The sequence below is a fragment of the Falco peregrinus genome, chromosome 1 (genome assembly GCF_023634155.1).
Source record: "Falco peregrinus isolate bFalPer1 chromosome 1, bFalPer1.pri, whole genome shotgun sequence".
NCBI lineage: Eukaryota > Metazoa > Chordata > Aves > Falconiformes > Falconidae > Falco > Falco peregrinus.
In genome coordinates, this window is record NC_073721.1 from 4,325,929 (window position 1) to 4,346,405 (window position 20,477).

At 40.0% G+C, this 20,477-nt stretch overlaps 1 protein-coding gene across 4 annotated transcripts in view; it reads right to left on the reverse strand.

Moving 5' to 3' along the window:
• Nucleotides 1-20,477, reverse strand: part of ZRANB1 (zinc finger RANBP2-type containing 1) — a 46,707-nt gene that overhangs the window by 15,957 nt on the left and 10,273 nt on the right. For 2 of the 4 annotated variants that reach the window (XM_055800857.1, XM_055800923.1), the window contains 4 exons: nucleotides 17,480-17,577; nucleotides 15,872-16,770; nucleotides 3,558-3,745; nucleotides 1,745-1,898 (listed from right to left, as the gene is read on the reverse strand). In XM_055800857.1, coding sequence (XP_055656832.1) covers nucleotides 1,745-1,898; nucleotides 3,558-3,745; nucleotides 15,872-16,685 — 1,156 coding nt within the window. In that variant the 5' untranslated portion in view covers nucleotides 16,686-16,770; nucleotides 17,480-17,577. The remainder of the gene's footprint in view (nucleotides 1-1,744; nucleotides 1,899-3,557; nucleotides 3,746-15,871; nucleotides 16,771-17,479; nucleotides 17,578-20,477) is intronic. The other 2 variants (XM_055800750.1, XM_055800800.1) reach the window with 1 other exon arrangement.

Consider the following 20,477-nt stretch of genomic DNA (forward strand, 5'->3'; position numbering starts at 1 on the left):
AACTCCTGTATCACGTACATTAACACACAGTGTCACACATTCTAAACCACAAGCATCTGCTACACCTTAAAGATCAGGTTAAGTAGTAAATGGTTGCTAGGCAAATCAGCAACTGAAGAAACTTTGCTAGCCTCAGCACCATTGTGAAATTTAAATACATTAAAGTTAAGGAAGTAAACCAAGTAGTTACACAGAAACATCTAGCATCCCTTCAGGCAGTCTAGGGGATAATAACTGGGCTCTAAGTGGTATTTCAAGGGCATGAAGATTTCTCTTAATTCCAGTGTCCTCTCTGCCAGTCCTGCTCAGATGCCCAATACCCTCAGGCTTCTAAAAGCGAAGCCAACATTTAGGCATATGAGTTGCTGCTGAAGCATACTATTGTTTGGTGCCAGCAGAGTGTTGTGGGATGGAGTTTTTTGGGTGGTTTGTTGGGTTTTTTTGTACGATTCATTGGTTTTTTTCAAACTAAAACTGACTTAAATTGGTTGCTGGCCACTATAAGACTTTTGCACTAACGTCTGTTCATTGGCTTTTCAGAAGGATCCTATACATTTCTTTGAAATATTGAGTGGAAACTGGTTCCTAAATTACATCATATAGGTAATATCCGAATAGGATTGCGTGACTTACACTACTCTACTTGGAAATGCTGTGTTGAGACCAGCTGCTAACTGTTGACTACAAAAGACGTTCAGTTGCCTAAATGTGATGGAAGTGGAAATACACTGACAGCCTTGATGGACAGAAGCTTTTGAACATTCTTATTCTTTAATTATTTAATGGTTCTTACATGTATCAGAAAGCTGCACAGTGGTTTGAGACAAGTCTCTTGAAAATAATGAAAAAATTCCTCAGTTCTGGCAAAAGCAACATTTCTCATGCAAGTTACAAGATTGTTCTGTTGCCCCTTTTTCCCTTCTCTCCCACAAAGAGCAAGGAAGCATTAAGTCTCTAACCCATGCCGTTTGCCTCTCATATGTGACCTGCAGAACAAGGCTGAATACACCACCTCAAGTGGATAGTTGGTAGATAAATGGTAAATATTATCCAGACTTTTTGAAAAGGAGGAGATGAGGTAACACTAAACCAAAGATGCTCCAAATAATTTTCTGATAATACTACTGCTTCATTAAAAAAAAAAGACAAATGGATCTGATTGATTAGTACAGTTTCCATCTACATATTTTCTTACCTCTGGTAGCATTACTATTAAAGGAAACCGCTACTGAAGATTAAAAGCCTTCTAATAGCTTTTTGTTAATAGGCAAAAATTCTCTGATCACAGAGTACCTCAAAAGTATTCAAAAAATTGTTACTGCTATAACCAAGTGCAAATGCAAAAAATAGCTCTGGGCCTTAATGGAAAGGACCAAAAGCTAACATAGCTATGTGAAAGGCCCTATTAGAGCCCAGAAATATCTAGGCTCCAATCTTAACTTTAAACACAGCCTTTCCTTAGAATACACCACTTTTCTTCAGTTTCCTAGTGTTTAAATAGGGTAATAGATGTTCATTTCACAGGAACAATGTATGGATCAAAGTGTGCAAATACTGAATATTAATAAGCAAATTCAACTGCTAGATCTGACCTAAGCTATTAGAACTTAATAAATAAAACCTAATACACACACAACTACCATCAGAAAGCCAAAGTATACATCACATCCAAAACAAACAATTCTCAACTAGGTGAGAAAAAAAAAAAAAAAAAATCATCCATCAGTAAGAATTTTGTAACTACCTGCAGGTAACGTAAATGTTACAAGGTCAGTCAGAAAATAGCAAGCAAAGTCTCCCTTTCGTTGATGAAGAGATGCAGCAATTTCACGACGAATTTGTTCCGTGACCTCTGGACACACCATGGCAGGAATGCACTTTGCTGCATGTTGCGATACCTGTAACATCACAGAGTTACTGCACTCAGTATTATTTCTAGTTAAATACGAAGACTTAGGAGTGATAATCGCCAGCGGACAGTATTTTGTTAGCAAGTAATGCAACAGGAGTATAAACAGTTTTATACTTTATATACCCAGAAAAATTAAATGTTTGGTGACTGTCAATGAATTAATGTCTCATTTGCTATGTAGCTGATAAACCAAGCTGGTTAAACACCTCTTTTAATCAAAGTGAATTAACAGGGGACCACTTCCAGCAGGAAAACAAACCAAAAAAAAAAACCCCAAAACCCAAGAACCAGAGACCAGTCACACATACCTCAACTCTTATGCATGAGCCCTGTCTACATTTAAGAAGGAACTTTGCTAACACAGCACAAGACAGTTTCCTACAAAGAATCTCCCCAAAAAGTATTAAGCTAAGACACCTAAGACACTTAAATTTCTCCAGATTCTAATCATCACTGCCACCAAGAACTCATTCAGTGATACAGGGCAAGTAACACAGGGATGACACTGCATGCATATATATATATATATATATATATATTAAAAAAAAATTAAAAAAAAAAAAAAGGCTTTAAGACACACATTTTCACTAGTTAATACTCTAGCAAAGGTAAGTATCACTGTGGCTCAAACACTACTACTAACGATTTTGACACATGGTATGTGGAGTAAGTATTCCTAGAAACTGAAACAAAACCACACAAACACTGTAAGACCCTATTTCCAGCAAATTAACTTGTTTTGAAATGCGTAACTCCATCCACCCAGACAGCTATGTAAGCAGCACAGAACTACTCATATTAGCCATATATATTCTTCTCAAGGTTTTAGCTATATTTGTCTTGCTTCATTTACTTTTTTAAAAATTATTTAACCCTACACATTCCATAATCCTTATGCCCTTCTCAGGCATGCTGCTTTTCTTAGGAACACAAACTTTCAGCATTGTATTAGGCATCAAAGGAGGCAGAATAAAAATTTGCCTCTGATCAGGTGAGGATCCAGAAGTCTGAGATGAAGAAAACTGACCAAAAGAAAAAGATAACAATTACATATGGGCGTAGGAGGAAAGCAGACCACCAGAACTGAGGTGGATCGTACAAAAATATACAAGGAAATAGAAGGCGCAAGAGCTAGGAGACCACAGAGAGGAACCAACTAGCCTATAAAAAGGGCAAAGAGCAGGAAAAAATGCAGCAATTTTTCAAAGCAATGAACTTGCCTTTCTCTTGCAGAGAAGCTCCCAAGAAAACCAGAGAAGACAGACCAAGCAGACTTGTTCATTAACAAAACTCAGAAAAAAACTACGCTGTCATTGATGTCAGTGTTTTGCTTTCAGGGCATTTCCTCTCCCCCACCCAAAACTCAGGAAGCCTCACAATAGCTCACTTCCACCACCACTAAGGTCAGAACGTGTGCCAAGACCACTCATTAATGAGAAAAGTGAACATCCTCAAGACCACCACACACATACAGCCTTAAAGTAAATTTGCTCCTTAAGGAGAAACAGCAACAAAAGCACAAAGCAGCAATTGATGTATTCCAACAATATTAGCCTCTATCTTCTAGCAAATGCCACTGGCTGCAAACAATGGTGCAGTTACATAAGGTTCCTATTCAGCCTACACAGGGGCCAAAGTAACTCACCTCCGTAAGCAAAATTGCTAGCATATCTTGTCTCTGAAAGCGTATCGCCAGATGCACAAGCGTGTACCCAACGTCAAAAGCAGAAGGGCGATTTAGCAGGCGCACTTCATCCGCAGTAAGCTGCCGGGCAATATCTCCTCCTGATGACTTGTAAGCTTCAACAGCAGCTAAATCACCTTCTACAACTCCTGAAGAAAAAACAAAACAAAAAAATAATCAAACAGTTCATTTTAGCTAGTGAATGAGCCATTCTGGATCACGCTATCTTACTTAACCCTATCTATTCTGGTACAGACCTAACATACAAAGACCAACTGCATATCAAGAAACTTGCTTTTTATTTCTTTTCTTGAACAGACATTATAAAATATTTAGACTTACCTCACCTCCTAGACCATTTCCACTACGCAAACTAGCTGGAAGATACAGCAGATCAAAGGCCAGCTACGAAGTGGTGCTGAGGACCCTTGATGAAATACCTAGCGCAACATACTCACTGGTTTCATTTGATCAGCAGTGCTGAAGGAAAGTCATTAATTCATAGGACAGAGATTAGTTCAATTATTATATCTTCCCTTTTAAATTATCTTAAAAACAGACTACTGGACCTACAAAAAATAGATCTATCAAAAGATTTTTGGAACAAGTCTCAACCCCCCTCCACATGGTTTAAAGCAGTGTTGGAAAAGGGTTCAGAACACAAAGTTTCTCTTCAGCTCACCATCTCTGCTACTAATCGAACTCGGGCAGTTATCACTCAGGGTACTCTATTAAAACTGAGTTAAAGTCACACACACACTGCATACGCTTTCTAAAGCAAGATGCAAGGGGAACCCTAATGTCTTCTAGAGTCCCTGGGACATTCTAGCTTCTGTACCATGCTTCCTATCAAGCCCATTCACGCTGAATGCATTCCTTAGCCGCAATTATCAGGATACACCATCAACAAGATGCGGTAGTGTTAACAGTATCAGTTCCAGTATTAGACTTTCTAAATTTAGAAATCCCTTTAAATATAAAGGTTCTATTTTACATATGGGCTTCATAAGAGAATAGTGTAACACTGAACTGAGGAAACAGAAAATTGATCTTAAAGCCATCTTTAGTAGATATGTAAATAGAAGACTTCAAATTCACTATTGAGAAGCAGCTCCATTTGCAGCAGCTCAAGATCGCAAATGAGAAAACCCCCTCCCATTCTCTGCAGATAAACCTCCTTAACAACTCCTAAGAGTCAGCAGTTGAGCAGAGGCCACGAGGCTAGAAACTGAGACTCCAGTTTATCCTTCACTCAGTTTGCTTAACAAGACTCAAAAACTGTTCAGAAGGGCAAGAGGTAATTCTCAGTCAGGGCACTCACTCCCGCTCAGGACCAAGATTCAAACAGACACCAAAAAAAAAAAAAAACCACCCCAAAAAAACAACCCACACCACACAAAAAAACCCACCAACAAGCACCAAATACCACCACACAAAGGACCAAAAAGGGGGGGGGGGGGGGGCAGGAAAAAAAAAAAAGCCAAATAACCCAAAACCCCAATAGAACAAACTGAACTGCCTACTACTAGAGAAGCATACTAACCGCTGGGTTGCTGGTTAATCCAGGATTTAGGAAAGCGATTCTTAGCTCGGCCAAAAAGTCTATCATTTTCAATAGTGAGATTGTAAAGCTTCCAGAAGAAACGCAGGGGGGGGAATGGATTATCAGTGCAAGACGTTTCTTGACAAAGTTATCAGCTCTACTTCATAAGCCTCTACAGATAAAAGTTAGATTATTCATTTTAACAGCGGTCTAAAGCAGAGAAGTTCCAGAATACAAACTCAACCGCAAATTTCAATCAGACAACACCTACCTATTCATCAAGGGCCCAAAAATCCTAACAGGCCAGGCCAGAATGAAAGCAATATGGGATGACAATTTCTTAGGGTTTTTGTTGCGTGTTTCTGGTCTGCCTGTACAGGAACTCATTCCCACTCCACCCCAGCACCAATGCCTCATTCTGCTTAAGTGCCTGCCTGTGTACTCACCCCAGATGAGTTAGAGAACTACTTATGCCTGTCCAATTTTAGTTCTTGTTCCATAAGATTTAGAACTTTGCTGATGAAAAAATATTTGATTTTAAAGAAAGGAGCTGCTGCTTATGGATAAAAGCTACTTCAGCGAAGAGAAATGAACACTGAAAAGTCATTGGTTTTCAAGACATTCTCCAAAACACACATCAAAGGAATGCAGCATGGGACGTGACGAACATAGCTGTGCTCCTCTTGCAATACTTCCAGCTCTGAGGGGAACCAAAACATACCAAAGCAAAAGGTACGTTTTTGTCAACACATGCTGTATCCATAACAAGAATGCCAACCGCAGCATTTTATTTCCACGCAATCCCATTTATGCCACTGATAAGGCAATACCATCGCTGCCTGTGATACATCATTCCAACCAAATGCAGCAAACTGACCTATTGGGGGTTTTTTTGCATAGTAAGTAACCAAAGTCAGATTAATTTCCATGACCCACTCTCTTAAAACAAGCTATACTACAGCTCTGGCCCAAGTTCAGCTGTTGGCAAACCCAAGAATCCACAGGGAAAGAAGAACCTTGACAGACGAGTAAATTCTCTTCTATCTTATGACACCCTTAATTTTTTATCATTAATTTATGAAAGATATTTTGTTGAAGACTAAAAGCCACTTCATGCCCTTTTGTATTTTAACCACTTGTATTGACACAGGAAGGATTCCTGTTACCGTACATGCACACTCCACCACACCACCCAATGACAAACATACTGAAGACCACCTAAGACAGGCAGGTAGCCACTCTCGACAATCCAAATATCACAGATTAATTTCAAACAAACATCCCAAAAATGATCTTTCAATGACAGGCGATCAGACCCAAATCATGGCAACAGTTCCAGCTGGCCAGCTTGCCAAGCACATACAGCGATATGTGCTACTACAGACTTAAGTCAGTACCCAGTCAATTTGTATTTGTAATTATTCTTTTAGTCCCTGACCCTCAGCTGCTAAGGCAATTTATTATCATCCCACTCTTCATCAAACAGCAACAACTGAGGCCGAAGACCGATGCTGAGAGGCAGTCATGTGAGGTTTGGCAATGCCTTCAAGCGCTAACTACTAAAAGCTGCGATAGGGATCCAAATCAGTGACATGTGCCCTTCACAGCACTGCCAGTTCTTGCAGTTTATTCCCACGTCTTGCAATACTTGACATTCCTAAGAGCCCCATGTTCTAGAATTAACTACTAAAATTTTTATATAAGCTGTCATTTTAAAAGTACATTTCTAAACTTTGCTGAAGTTTAAGCTAAAGATCAACACATCAAAACCAGGCAAACCACATATGCTTTCTAGGCCTTATTTAAAAAACAGAGATTGTAAATTTTTTTTTTTTAGGTATAGGGTTGGCAATACTTTTATCTAGAAGTGAAGAACAGTGATGGTGTGCTAAATGACACTTCAAACTAGCACAGTTACAGCTCATGGAGGGATGGTGATGTGACTATGTGCAAGCATCATATTTGGTCATCCTCTGTTCTTTAATCCAAACAGCCAAGTGACTGTTTATGGCTGGGGGGAGCATCAGGCAATTTTTAGATCAAGTCCAGACAGACAAACTCACTTCTGGATGCACTGACTATTTTGTAACTGAGCCTCAACAGATGAGCATGAGACACAAAATCAAACCATACGGAACTCACTCGGCATAAATTTTTGCATAGAGCCCATTACAAGTCTATTTCTTTTTAAGAAGCTTCCTCTTGCAAAACTGCTGCTTGCTCTAACGCCTGGTACTAACCCGCGCTGAAATACCGTGACCCCGGTACCCAGAACATCACTACTGCAGGGACAATATTCTATGGTCACTGCAAGTCTCCTTGGCCTCTCCTTGCCACAGCAAGGTAAGTCCGAATTTCTCTTTAGCCGTTCCGCCAAGTATCTACTCTATTTTGGTTGCTTCAAAACAAGGAAAATTCTTGATCCTGGCTCATCAGGTGCCAGCCTGACAGTACAGTCCAAGCCTGCACTGAACACCAAGCAAATATATAGCATTAACAGGCAGACTGCCAGAAATCTGAACCAGAAAACACAAATCCTGCCCCAAAACTATGGGATAAACTTGCCTACATGCAACATTCATCAGAACTGCCTGCAATTCCTAAATTCAGTATCGCCACTTCAAAATGAGGTCTTAATATGCTTTCATTGACAATAGGAGGCATATTCCTACAATAGCTTTGATTTCTGTCAGATGAATGAGAGCCTCCAATTCATTAAGTCTATTTAAATAAAGCTTAACAAAACACTATTTACAAAAAATATTGCAGAAATATTTACTGATGTTCTAATTCACTACATTTCATAACACACAAGTGCCTGATTACTTACACAAGCAGCCTCTGAATCGCGTTCTGATACAGCACCATGCCAATTGGATTACTCCCCACTGACACCCACGGCATTCCTCAGACTGTTAAAATGTCAAAAGAAAGATTGGCATCTGTCTTAAGATTGTTCACACAGCATCCATGAGTGCTCCAGCAGCTAGACCTCTTGCGAGGGCACAGCTCCGATTAGCCATAAGAGCTACACAAATGCAAACAGATCCTTATGACTCAGTGTCTACTTCTGCTCCACAGCAAGAATAGCTGTTCTTTGAAGTGGACTCCAGAAATGTTAGTTTGGTGTTGCAACTGAAGACATCACTCTGTGTGTGTCTCCCAACAAGTTTTGCGTTGCTTAATGCATACGCATGACTACAGCCTGACACCCCAAGCGACAGGACAGAATGCTAAGTGCTGCACCCAAGTAAGGAGAAAATACAAAGTTAGTATTCCACGTTTACAGGTTCAACTGTGTTCCCATTTGCAACTCAGGCATTTCCTTTTATTGGAAGTCTTCCACAGCACAGGCAGCCAAGGTTTTTTCTTTTTCTAGTAAAGCCCCAACTCTTACAAATAGCACAGATCTGGAATATGAAATCTCAGTGCACGTGAGATGATACACAACAGAGATTAAGGAGATTATTTAAGAAGGCTAAATTTTACAAATATTAATCACCCAATAACAACTATTTGTACGATCTTGATCCTGCATTTTTGCTCCTATGATGACCGTTACAACTATCTTCTTTATTACGCATCAATATTGCTTGCCTTTGCTCATATAAGCCCATAATGAACGGAGCTGCTAAAACCAAACTACTTCAGCTAACGTGCTGTTAAGTTTATTCTTTAGAACATGTAAATATTTATAGGGTTTAGTGCAGTTAAGTAAACTTGGAAAACCAGCAACAGCTTACAGGCATATCCAGAAAACTAAATCCTGGTTGCCCTCATTGCACAGTCCCAGTGACTTCAGAACAGCTGGATGTACAAGTTTCCAGAGAAAACACCACAGCAGCAGCCTTTATTTACTTCACTGTCTCTCTGACAGACCTGGAGTGCGCTGGCTGGCACAACTTGCACATGAAATCGGCAAATTCTTCCAAATAGATTGATGTAGTTCTGCCGCTTATCTACAGGGCAGAAGAGAGGCTGGGGGAGGCAGACCTGGGCAGCAGCACTGCGCAGTGGATCAGGACAGGGGCCCACCAGCTCCACACACAGTTCCCAACAACAGCAAGGTTTAAACATGCAGTGAGAAGAGACTAAAAGCAAGTAAGAACACAGATTAGTAACCCTCACTTCAACAGCATTTGCTGTCAGTTTAAAGTTTCCTGAACAATTCAATTCCTCAGTTAAACTGCTGTGGAGACAAATGAGCCATTGCAGAGCAGCAAAAAGCAGTGGGTCAGACAGCCCACAGCAGCGGATTCTGCAGGAGGCTCCTGACCCTCAACAACTGTTAGAAGCATCACTGCATGAAAGGCACATCCGCAGTCTTGCATATACTACGGGGCAGGCGTTCTATATCTTTGAAAAGGCTGAATAGGATTACGCTGAAATGAAACGAGCAAAACCAAAGAGAATTAATTTCAATCATATACCTGCTAAAAAGAAGTACAAAGGGTTTTGCTAAATTAATGGAAGAGTGTGAAGATGCCTCTGTTTAGATAAAACATGTAAAAAACCACCCAGAGATTCAAGATTTCTTTGATTCAAGAAGGTAGCAATGCTGCAGTAAACAATCTGTTCTCACATTTGTGTAGACTAAAAAGGAAACACTTCATATTAAAGAGGTCTTCGTGCCTCCTATGTGGGACAATCGCAATCAACTTTACTGTTCCTTGAACGGCCTGGTCATAGAAGGCAAACTTCTCAAACAACCAAATTATACATTTTAAACATCAGCAGCAGAGTCAGATCCCTCTGTGACATACACCAGATCAGAAGCACAGAGCCCTGTGCTGCTTTCTCTTCTGTTACAGGCACGATTGCAAGTCATCTGTATCATCCACATGCTCTCACTTACCCGTCTACAAGACCAAGCCGAAGATTGGTTTAAGCGCCAAGGTGACCTTCCACAGTAAGTGAGGGGCCAATCAACTGACCCACTAAAACCTAATTCTGACACTTGTTAAAATCCTACCGCTCCTCCAGCATCAAGAGCGCTGAGGACCGGTGGTACGACCACGCAAGCTGTAGCACTGGAGCTCAGCCCGCACCCTCTTCCAACTGCTCCCCAGGGGCACATCAGGTGACCATAAAGGAAGATCTGTTATCAATAATTGCTCCACCATTTCAGCATTTGGAGGACAAAACACATTCAGTCTGAGAAGAATTCCTCCTCTTAGAGGAAGAACTCTTTTGCAAGCAAATATGACACATCAGTTAATACAAATGATTGTCTGAAAAAACTTTATGGGCCTCTAACCACACCCTCCTGCTCATTCTCCTCATTCTTCATTTCCAGGACCTCTCTTTTTAGTATTAGCACACAATCAAACAGCAGATCACTCTCCAGGTAACAACAGCTTGAGACTGAACCTTCTATATACTAATTTTTCTCAAAAAAAATTTTAACCTCAGCAACTTGTATTAACTTAAAAATAACAACTTATAAGACATGTACTTTAAAACTAAAGCATGCAATGCACGACAGTATGACTATCACCTAATTCTTCCCCCCCCCCCCCCATACAGTCCATTTAGTACATTCATAACCTATCATTACAGGACAAAGCAGCACACACGTAAGACCTGCTGAAAGATGTCCTTATCCCCTCTCCTTATCTGTCAGATGCATCCACACCCCTTGTGGCGTTAACAGCTGATCAGCTGCTTGCAGGGTTCCACCCAAAAGGGAGACTGGACAGTGGAAAATTATGAATGATACTCAAAAGTTAACCATTAGTGCTTCCAAGGCAAATTTAAATAACTATTTAACTTGATAATTTATTCCGTCATTTTAACATAAAATATCACCAACCATTTAAAAAAAAAGTCTTTTTTTTTTTTTAAGCCAAGAGACCAAAATAAAAGCGTGTTTCAGGAGTTAAGATTTTCTACCAAGGTGTACAGCCTGCAGAGTACTCTCAAAGATACACACACACACAAAAGCAAAGCATTTATGGTAGAATATAAGTACAGGACACAGACAACAACACAACAAGATTTCTTACCCAAGTGAAAGTTGTACGCTTATGTCACTGTTACCTGGCACACTACAGACAAGTATGCCAAGTCATGCTTCCCAGCATCACAAAGGAACAGGGAAAGGCAGCAACTAGCCCTACGGGCAACTGTTTGCCATACTGAGTCAAGGCCAGCACAGCAGGTAATCACCGGTCACAAATTCATGCTCTATTTCCCCAAACAGTTCAAGGTAGCCTAAACTGACACTAGCAACGGCTGGTGCATGACCCTTCCCTGCTTCCAGCAGCTTGTTCCCACCCATATCCTCACAATCCCTCATTACAGCATAAACAGCCCCATCAAGACTCAGCTCTACTATGGATGGGACGAGGAAACTAGTCTAGGTTTACTAAAACAGCAAAACCAACAAACACCACCACCACACCCCAACACAAAAATATCGCCTAATCCAGTTTATCAAGCTTCATTTTCAGCGAGATTAGTCTCAGATGCACTTCTTCACATGCAAACACGCCAGGAGGACAGAAACAAGCAGTCAGGAGGACCACTTTTGGGTGGCAGTGCCAGCTGAAAGCACCTTGGTGCATCAGTCCCTTCAGGCTGCCTTTATTGTCAGTGAAGAGCCACATGCTCCGCAGGACGCAGGGCAGGAGGTGGCCTCCACATCTCCTGGAGCTGCAGAGCAGCCTGGGACACTGCCCGGCCGACTTCATACCTGTATCTGGACAGAATGACTCTCCTTTCCCACAGGGTTTCAGAACGCTTGGGTAACACATTTGGCACTATTTCAGAAAACCGAAGGGAGAAAAGGACAACGAAAAAAAACAAACATAAAAGAGATAAAGTAGTTGACAAAGGAAAAACTAAGCAGACACATATGGAGGAATACCAGGAATGAACTAACAGTCCTTTTAAGGATGTACTGCAAAACAAGATTCATTGCAGTTTGCTCTAAATATTTTGGATTGTTTAAGAAACACACTCTTATCCACTTCTTCCACAGAGCCAACAAGAGCGCGTGCCTACTTGGCTCTGAGGCCACCACCCCCAGCAGAGGAACTCTGGCCCACGATGGCAGTAGCTACCTCACCGGCCTGAGCTGAAAGAGAAGAGCACACTCTCTTACAGCAGTTCATAAGCAGGGTTGGAGGAGAAACGAAAAGAAGAAATGCAGTTCTTCTCATCCGTGGGCTGCAGTTCAAGCTCAGGAGTTGAAGACACAACCCAGGAAGCCCCAGCAGCGCCCTGCAGCTAACACGCGCTGCTAGCACCGCTGCAAAACCCAGCCCTGCAGTGACAGGAGAGGGGAAGCTTCAGCAAGAGCTGAAGCTGAACTGTAAGTCCCAAACAAACTCTGAAAGTTTTTAAAGTCATGACCGCCTTCATCCATTTGTACTGCTTAAATCCACAGCCAGCTGTAACCAGCTTCACCAGGCCCCACAGCAGGACTGCTCCTCTTGCATGTCAGATTCCCTAAGCCCCACAGGCCACCGAACCTCTTTGGCATAGATACCGCGAGTTATATAAAAGACAACGGAGCTTAATTTCAAATATACATTAGCTTCCCTCCCTCCTCCAAGAAATGAGTCACCTTGGACTTCACATTAACCTTGTACTAGGCCAGTACAGTAGAAAGCCTCGATGTCCTTGCAGAAGACATTTGTGATTTCTCACTGTAATTCAAACTGGCAGTTGTAGCAAGTCATGCTATTCAACAGCCATACTTACTAGACATTCTGTTTTGATCTTAATAAATTTTAATCAAACAAATTGGTCCTAAAAATCTCATCCTTTTGAGAAAGAATCATTTGACTGATACATCCACTGCTGCAAAAACCAAGTCAGTAACAACAAAAAAACCCCACTAAAGTACATTTACTTGCAGGGTTTGAAAGGGGGAACTCCACTAATCCTGATTTGGAAAGGATACACTCCATCAAGGAAACTATGCTGGAATGCAAGAGTTGCACTCTTCACATTCTGTACAGCCTAGATTTCAAGGAATAGAAGCTTTGACGACATGTTTATTTACTGAGGTGGGTAGAGCATTAAAGGATGTCTCCAACAGGGCAAGAAAAACCCCACAAACACACAGAGGTACTTTTTTAAATCCACACAAGATATCTTCATGTTTCAGCTAAAAAGAGCAGATGTGGGAAAAAAGTAATCCAATACATGGTTTTAATGACACCTGACATTAAATTTAAAACCTAGTAAAAATAATTTTATACTAGAGCTGAGATACGAAGATGCAGTTCAACTAAACAGCTGTCCTAAAGTATCAAACATTTTCCTTTGTACCTTTTGAAAAATACTACCTCCTAAGAGAAAAGATCACCAGTCTGCCAAGAATTACTCCTCTAATCTTTGAGTTCAGAAAAAGCTACACTTTGCACATCCAAAAAACTTTAAACTGATATATTTCTCCTACATAAGATAGAATCAGAACAAATGGATCCTCCACAACCGACAGAGCTTAAACTTGGAGCTGCACAGCCTGAAGTTACCAAATACTAACAAGTCACCACTTGTCAGCTGAACTATGGTAACAGACTACACACCAACTCTTAATCCATCAATTTTCACAAACTTACTTGATGGACTTAGCCAAACACAATTATAAAATAGGACAAGGATTTACAAGTATCAAGGTCAGCTAAAAGTTCACAAGAGCTCCAGCTTGCTAACGAACAGTAACTCATTAAGTGACCATAACTCAGTTGATTTCTATGACAAAAACATATGCTTCAGGCAAAATTGTTCAATTGATAGTTAAATTGTTTTAAGTATGTCACACTAAGACAATAAAACAACCAGCACAAATGTGGCTTACTGCTTTTAATTTTTTTTAAAAATACTGGTTAAACTGGTACACCTTTCCAGTATCAATACACTCTGCAAAACGTCCAGAGACAACCACGAAAGAATATATGAAGCTTTCATCATCTTCCTAAGGTTATTCCAGCTACAACAAACATTTGGAAAAAACATGACATCTATGATATGCAAAATGAAATTCTGAAATGAAGGATAATTAACAGCTTTGGTTGCTGGTCCCATCCCTCCCCCAACAACTCCCCCATCCCCGCACAGTTAAAAAGTCGAAGTATAGTAAGTGTTCAAGTTACAGAAAGAAATTATGCAATCTCTCAGCAGAACAGTATTTTAAAAAAAATAATAATAATCAGCACACAAGTCTATTTGCATTCTGCTTTTCTCATCAAGATCCCTTCAACATCCCTTCAAACTATTTTCATTTTAAAAGAACCAAACCATTATTGCCTTACAAAATTTCTATGAACATAGTTTTGAGTTTCATGTACAACTATAGTCACAAGCAACACTAAATACTTTTAAAACTCACATTCTAAAATATACACACAACCATTCCCACACAGATTAGAAAGTGTGAAATATTTTAAGTAACATTGCAAGAGTAAAAAAAAAAAAAAAAAAGTCTAACATTTAATACAACTGGTATCAGAATAGACTCCTGTAAGGCGAAGGAATGACCTCCAACAATTGGTCTTGGGTATTCAATGACTTAGAAAATACCATACAGAATTCCAACTGCTTCATTTCAGGAGAAAGCACTGCGCATCTACTAGCATGTAAGGAGCTGAAGGTATCAGGAAACAGAGGCATCTATTTTCAAAAGGAAATGTGCTTGTCGAACTACTAACGCAACACAAAAATAAACTGGGACATTTATTAGCTCAGAGAAACCAAACCCACGATACCCATTAAAAAATTTACACCTGATCAAATCTATCAAACGAAGCAGCTCCACAAATTAATTCCTCTACTATAACAAGCATGGAGTAACTTCATGAAACATTAAGGAACAGTACAAGACATACTAGTAGTGCCAGAGTTTCACATTAAGTGTTTTACTCTAAAAATAGTTGTGTATTCCAAGCGTTTAACCTGCATGTACACTAGGCCACAAGGTATCTACTTCTGGGAAGTTACAGCACAAAAGTTAACCCACAAGGTCAGTAACTGAAGAAAACCCTGCTCTCACATGTCCCTGTTCTTTAACAGCATTGGGAGAATTACCCACAATTTCCTTAGGAAAGCACTAAAATGCAAAACAAAATTGGTATTTGAATTTTTTGAAGCAGTTAACTACAAAAATACTTTGAGAGAGCCTGTAAACATTTACAACACAGTAGCTGTATTAATACAACATTATTACTTTCAAGGTCAGTATTACACATGCAATTTCTTGGAGCTACATATTTTGGTGTTATTTTTAACATCTGACAGAGCATCTTGTACTGTTGCAAGCTCTACACTGTTTACAAATACTCCCAAGCTGCAGCTGCTGATTCTGCTAGCAAATCTTACCATAGCAAAGAGAAAAGTAATTTTAATGATCCAGTAATGGCATTTTTTACAGTACCATATGCATTACATTGTTCTGTAGACTGCCTTTGTAATTTTTCCACCTTTCAATGACTACATAGAACTACAGGATTTGATTACAAGGATATCCACTTCTACAAAAGGTCAGAAAAATCCAAGCATAGTTGGGAAACACGTCCAACACTATTCAGATTATGGATGAACTCTACACCTTCTTTTAGCTGATACTATTGCAGGAGTTTCTACATGTGGTTTACTTTTTAAAATTAAAATGCAGAGATTAAAAAACTCTATTGCAAAATGTCAAGCTTACATTTTAATTCTTCATTCTCCCAAAATACCTAACCACAGGCAGAACGGTATAAGGTAGCAGCAAACAACTTACCAACACAAGCATTTAGAAACAGCCAGTCAGTCTTTTTCATTCTATTTTTAATTTGCTTTAGTTTTTTGAAGTCCACTTCAAGTTCTTCCTTGCTGCCAACAGCTCCAGCCAATTCAATTCTTTGGAAGTCCATTTTCACATCAGATTCACGTTTGGTTGTAGGTGGAGATCTTCTTTGGCTATTACCACTACTACAGCTTCCTCTCCATCGAGCTCTGTCTTGCTCATTTATAATTGAAGAAGGCTCTTCTGTGTCCGCCAGTTCTATTGTTTCTATGTTGTTAGGTCTGGGATGATCACATACAACACATTTCCTGGCCTTTGCCCAGTTTTCATATGTACAGACAGAACAAGTCCAGTGCTGAGCCCTTGTGTTTAGTTTATTTCTGTCATTATATTCCTCACAGGGATCAACAGAAAAAGGGACTGGTCTTGAACCAGAACCTGAAGACTGAGGAGACTCTGTGGGACTCCTGGTCCTGCGTTGAGACAAGCACTGAGTACACCTGATTGCTCTTGGCCAGTTCAAGTACGTGCACATGTGGCACGACCATTTATTTGCACTTTCCATACTGTAAGATGATTTAACTCTTGGTCTTGCGCTAGAATCTGGACATATCAAAGGACTACTCCCTCCTTCAGTGCTCGTAGGATCCCAGTCTCTACCAATATCACTTGAACCGCTTTTAAATGGATCTTCTGTGATAATTGTTCCACTAGGTCTCGGAGCACGACACATGGTACATTTGATTGCAGATGGCCAATTTTCATATGTACAATACTCACAAGCCCATTTAATTCCACGCTCTGTCATCGTGCACTTCTTGAAATTAACTGCGTCAGGCAGAAAGCTAAGTAATCAGAACACATCATTAGTACACACTGGTTGTATAGGAGCTCTGTTTAAAAAAAAAAAAAGTAAATTAGACTCAATCCAGTTGATGTGTACTACACCAAATATAAAAATCAGGCTGGGCAAACAGGCAATCCTTTTTTCTTGATACTATCCAAACATCTAGGGGGAGAAAAAACACTATGAAAAGGATAAGACTTGAGCTAACAGCACTTTAAATGCAGACTTCAGGATTACCTAGTGCAGAAATTATAAGATAACTCAGCTCTGCATTTCTAAAGTTTCTTAAACTTGCACAAAGGCTTCCAAACAATGTGTATCTGTTTTCTGAATTTAAGCACTGAGAATATTGAAGAAGAGACCAGTATGGCTACAGAAACAAGCTACATACTAAATTATTAAAATAAAACTCAACATGAATACAGCAGTACAAGAAAAGGAGCACAAAGCCTAAATCTTGTGAGGTCTATTACAAGACCTCACCAGATTTGGAAGGAAGGAGTGTAACAGGTGAGCAGCTACACAACGAATCAGTTCTTTTGGAAAAGTAGGTGTACAAGTTTACATAAAATGCACGCATCTGAAAATTTTATACATGTGCTTAATCAAGACTAGGCCTTGACTGGACACCACTCATAACAGTACTGTTACAAAGTTAAAATACCACTTGGAAGCAAGCACAAGCTGTGTGTGCTGGCAAGCTAACATAGTATTTTTGTTCTACAAATCCAGATTTCAATCCAATTACAACTCACTTTTTCTCTAGTGAAGAGGGGATTCTGTCCTCATGCTGGCTCAGACCTTTTCCTCAGATTGGCAAATATGAAGGATGAGACTAAGCAGGTAACTATTCCTGTAAACAAAATGAAAACAGACTCATTATAGGTTTCCTACTGGACCTGAGTAACCAGAAAGTTAATTATTAAATGCCACACCTATACTGATCCCAATTTACTTGTTCAAACGCAGTCATGACCTGCTGAGACTAACATATAGACTGGTTAAAATAAACCAATATTTATAAAGAACCAGTCACCACACAAGCAATCAATCTGCTGAAGAACTATTATCCAATCAACGTCAAATTCACATCAAAACATCTACAAACACTCTTACTGCAATCTGAAACTTAGGATGGGGAAGAAAAAAAAAAAAAGCTTTGCATAGAAAGCATAGCAGAGGGAAAGAGTGAGGCAGGTAGATAAAGGACAAACAGACGAATGTATAGACTATTTCCTCTGTTACCACAGAATAGTTACCCAACACGTATGAGACAATTATGTGCTATTTTTAAAACATGCAAAACTGTTAAAAAAATAAATTTGTCATATCAAATGACTGAGAATTCTCAGTCATCATATCGCAACTCTCTCGGCTAACAAAAACACCCAGAGTCTAGTAAACAAAAACTCTAAAAAAGTTACACAACAGGATTAAAATCAAAACTAGACACATCAAACTAAGAAGTAGTTTATACCTGTTCTCCGATTAGGAAATGTTTTATGAGTTAGTACACTCTTCACCGAAATACCTTCACATGCACCTTGCTCTACCAAGGCATAGCTAAATGTCCACTTAAATTTGTGACCCTTATTCCTCCTATCTCCCTTCTGTGGGCTCCAACACACAGCGCAGGTTTTTTTTCCAACAGCTCAACGCTGATCTATTCGCCAGATCAGGTGGCTGCATGAATGAGGGGCTATCGCATGGCCAGGACAGAGGAAAGGGTAGGACTATCCTTTTCAGCAGCAATCCATATTTATGCTGCATGAAAGCAGATGAGCAATCAGGAACACAATCAAACTTTCTCATCAAGCTCGGGTTCTAGTATCACTTGTTTGAACAGCCTGCAGAACACTTCACTCCCACCTATACGTTATAAAGCCGTGTCAAACTACGGAATGCCTTCTCTGTACAATTAGCCTTCCTACTGCCTCCGCTCCACCATTCCTCATAAACGTCCATGGCCATGCGTAAGGGAAAAAAAAGCAGTGAGATCATACTAGGGTCCCCATTACCAGTAATAAAATAAGTGAAAAATACATATACACGAGAATGCAAAGTCAACTTGATTTTACTAAAGGTGACTTCATAAAGACGACTTTTCAGAAACGTGGAGAAAAAAAAACCAGTTTCTCTACTCCATAGACAAACTAAAGCTTTACCAAAACACCTCCTGTATGAGTACACTATATGCTAGATTTATCTATGCCACTTGGTCAAGGCTTTTTCCCTCAATTCCCAAAATAAGTTTTTAAATTACTTTATAGAGAGAATAAGCCTATTCACAAATGTTAAACAGTAGAGTTACCCGAGATATTAACACTTTCTACTTAAGGATGTAAGACAGTTGAACGCGGGTTTCAGAAAGGAGAAGGAAGCAGCACACCGCGCACACATCTGCCAACGGCCACCAACAGAACCACCAAGAGCAGTTTCACTTCTGCTACCGAGGACAATCAGAAAGTGGCTGTCCCAATGCGGCGATGCCCAACACAAGCTTGAGAATAATTTCCACCTGAGCAGAAGCTGGCATGTTTTGAGCAGGTTATGCTTCCAACCAAAAGCCAGATCCGTATACAATGTGTGACGAAGCCCGAGAGGGATCTGTAACTGTAAATTGTCTCTTACCTGCCCTAGTTTGTAAAGCCTTAAACAAAGCAGTTCCCACTGAAAACAAATCCCAACCCACATCTGGGATAGGGCAAGAAAACAAAGCATCATCTGTTTTACTGACATTAAGGCTGGGAAAGGGGAGTGCTGCTCAAGTTGAAAAGTAGCTGGTTGCAAAAACAATCTAAACAAATACAGAGATACTACTTATGAAACTAAATAGCACAGTGCATATTGTGTGACAGAAAAGCTTTCTTAGATATTGTAAGATTAGGGGTTTAGCTGCAATTATCCTCTGCGCTCCTGAAAAAGCTAGATGCTTTCAGATGTAATTCTTGGAGAGGCTGAGTATCTGCAGCTTCGAAAGCCACCGAGATATGAGCTCACTACCTCTGAACACGAGGCCTCGGGTTATTATGAAGTAAAGCAGATGAAAAGGCTCAGGGGAGCAATGCAATTTCTCTTCTTTGATAGCTCTGCCAACACCCACTACAGCACAGCTAGATGAGGCAACTTAGCACTTCCACCTACCAGGGGGTTCTTTACCTTTAGGTCTTGGTCTGACCCCCCGCTGCACCCCACCCCAGGGACACCAGAACCATCTGATTTACTGGTGACACAGGATTATCATCCAGCCACCCAGCAGTTTGAAGACTGTTATATTTTTTCAGAGTTACTTCTTTGCCACTCTGTCTTCAAATTAACTTATTTTAGATTCTTCACAGAGGAGAAGCTGAATCATGTAGTACCTCCTCCGACAGAGAAACAACGCAACAGTGACTGTGAAGTGCAGGTGCATGCCGTATGTCCAAAAAACATGAGCAGACAAGAAATTAAAGCCCACAAAACTCCAAGCAGATTCCAATTGATCAGTTTATATGGTGTGCTAAATACCTTCTGGACAGACTAGTTAGTAGAGTAACTCAGTACATTAAAGAGGATTTATCAGATCTTAATGTATTCTCAAGTAACAAGGAAAAATCAATGCATTATCAGACCACTTTTTACTAAATTAAGTCAGTTGGAAAAGGTCTCCTAAAACAAATGAAATTTTGTTCTGCTTTGTTTCAGCTTTTAAGAATAGTCTTCTTTTTAGGTGCATGGGAAAACGCAAAATGGCACAGAGAAATCAGGAAGAAA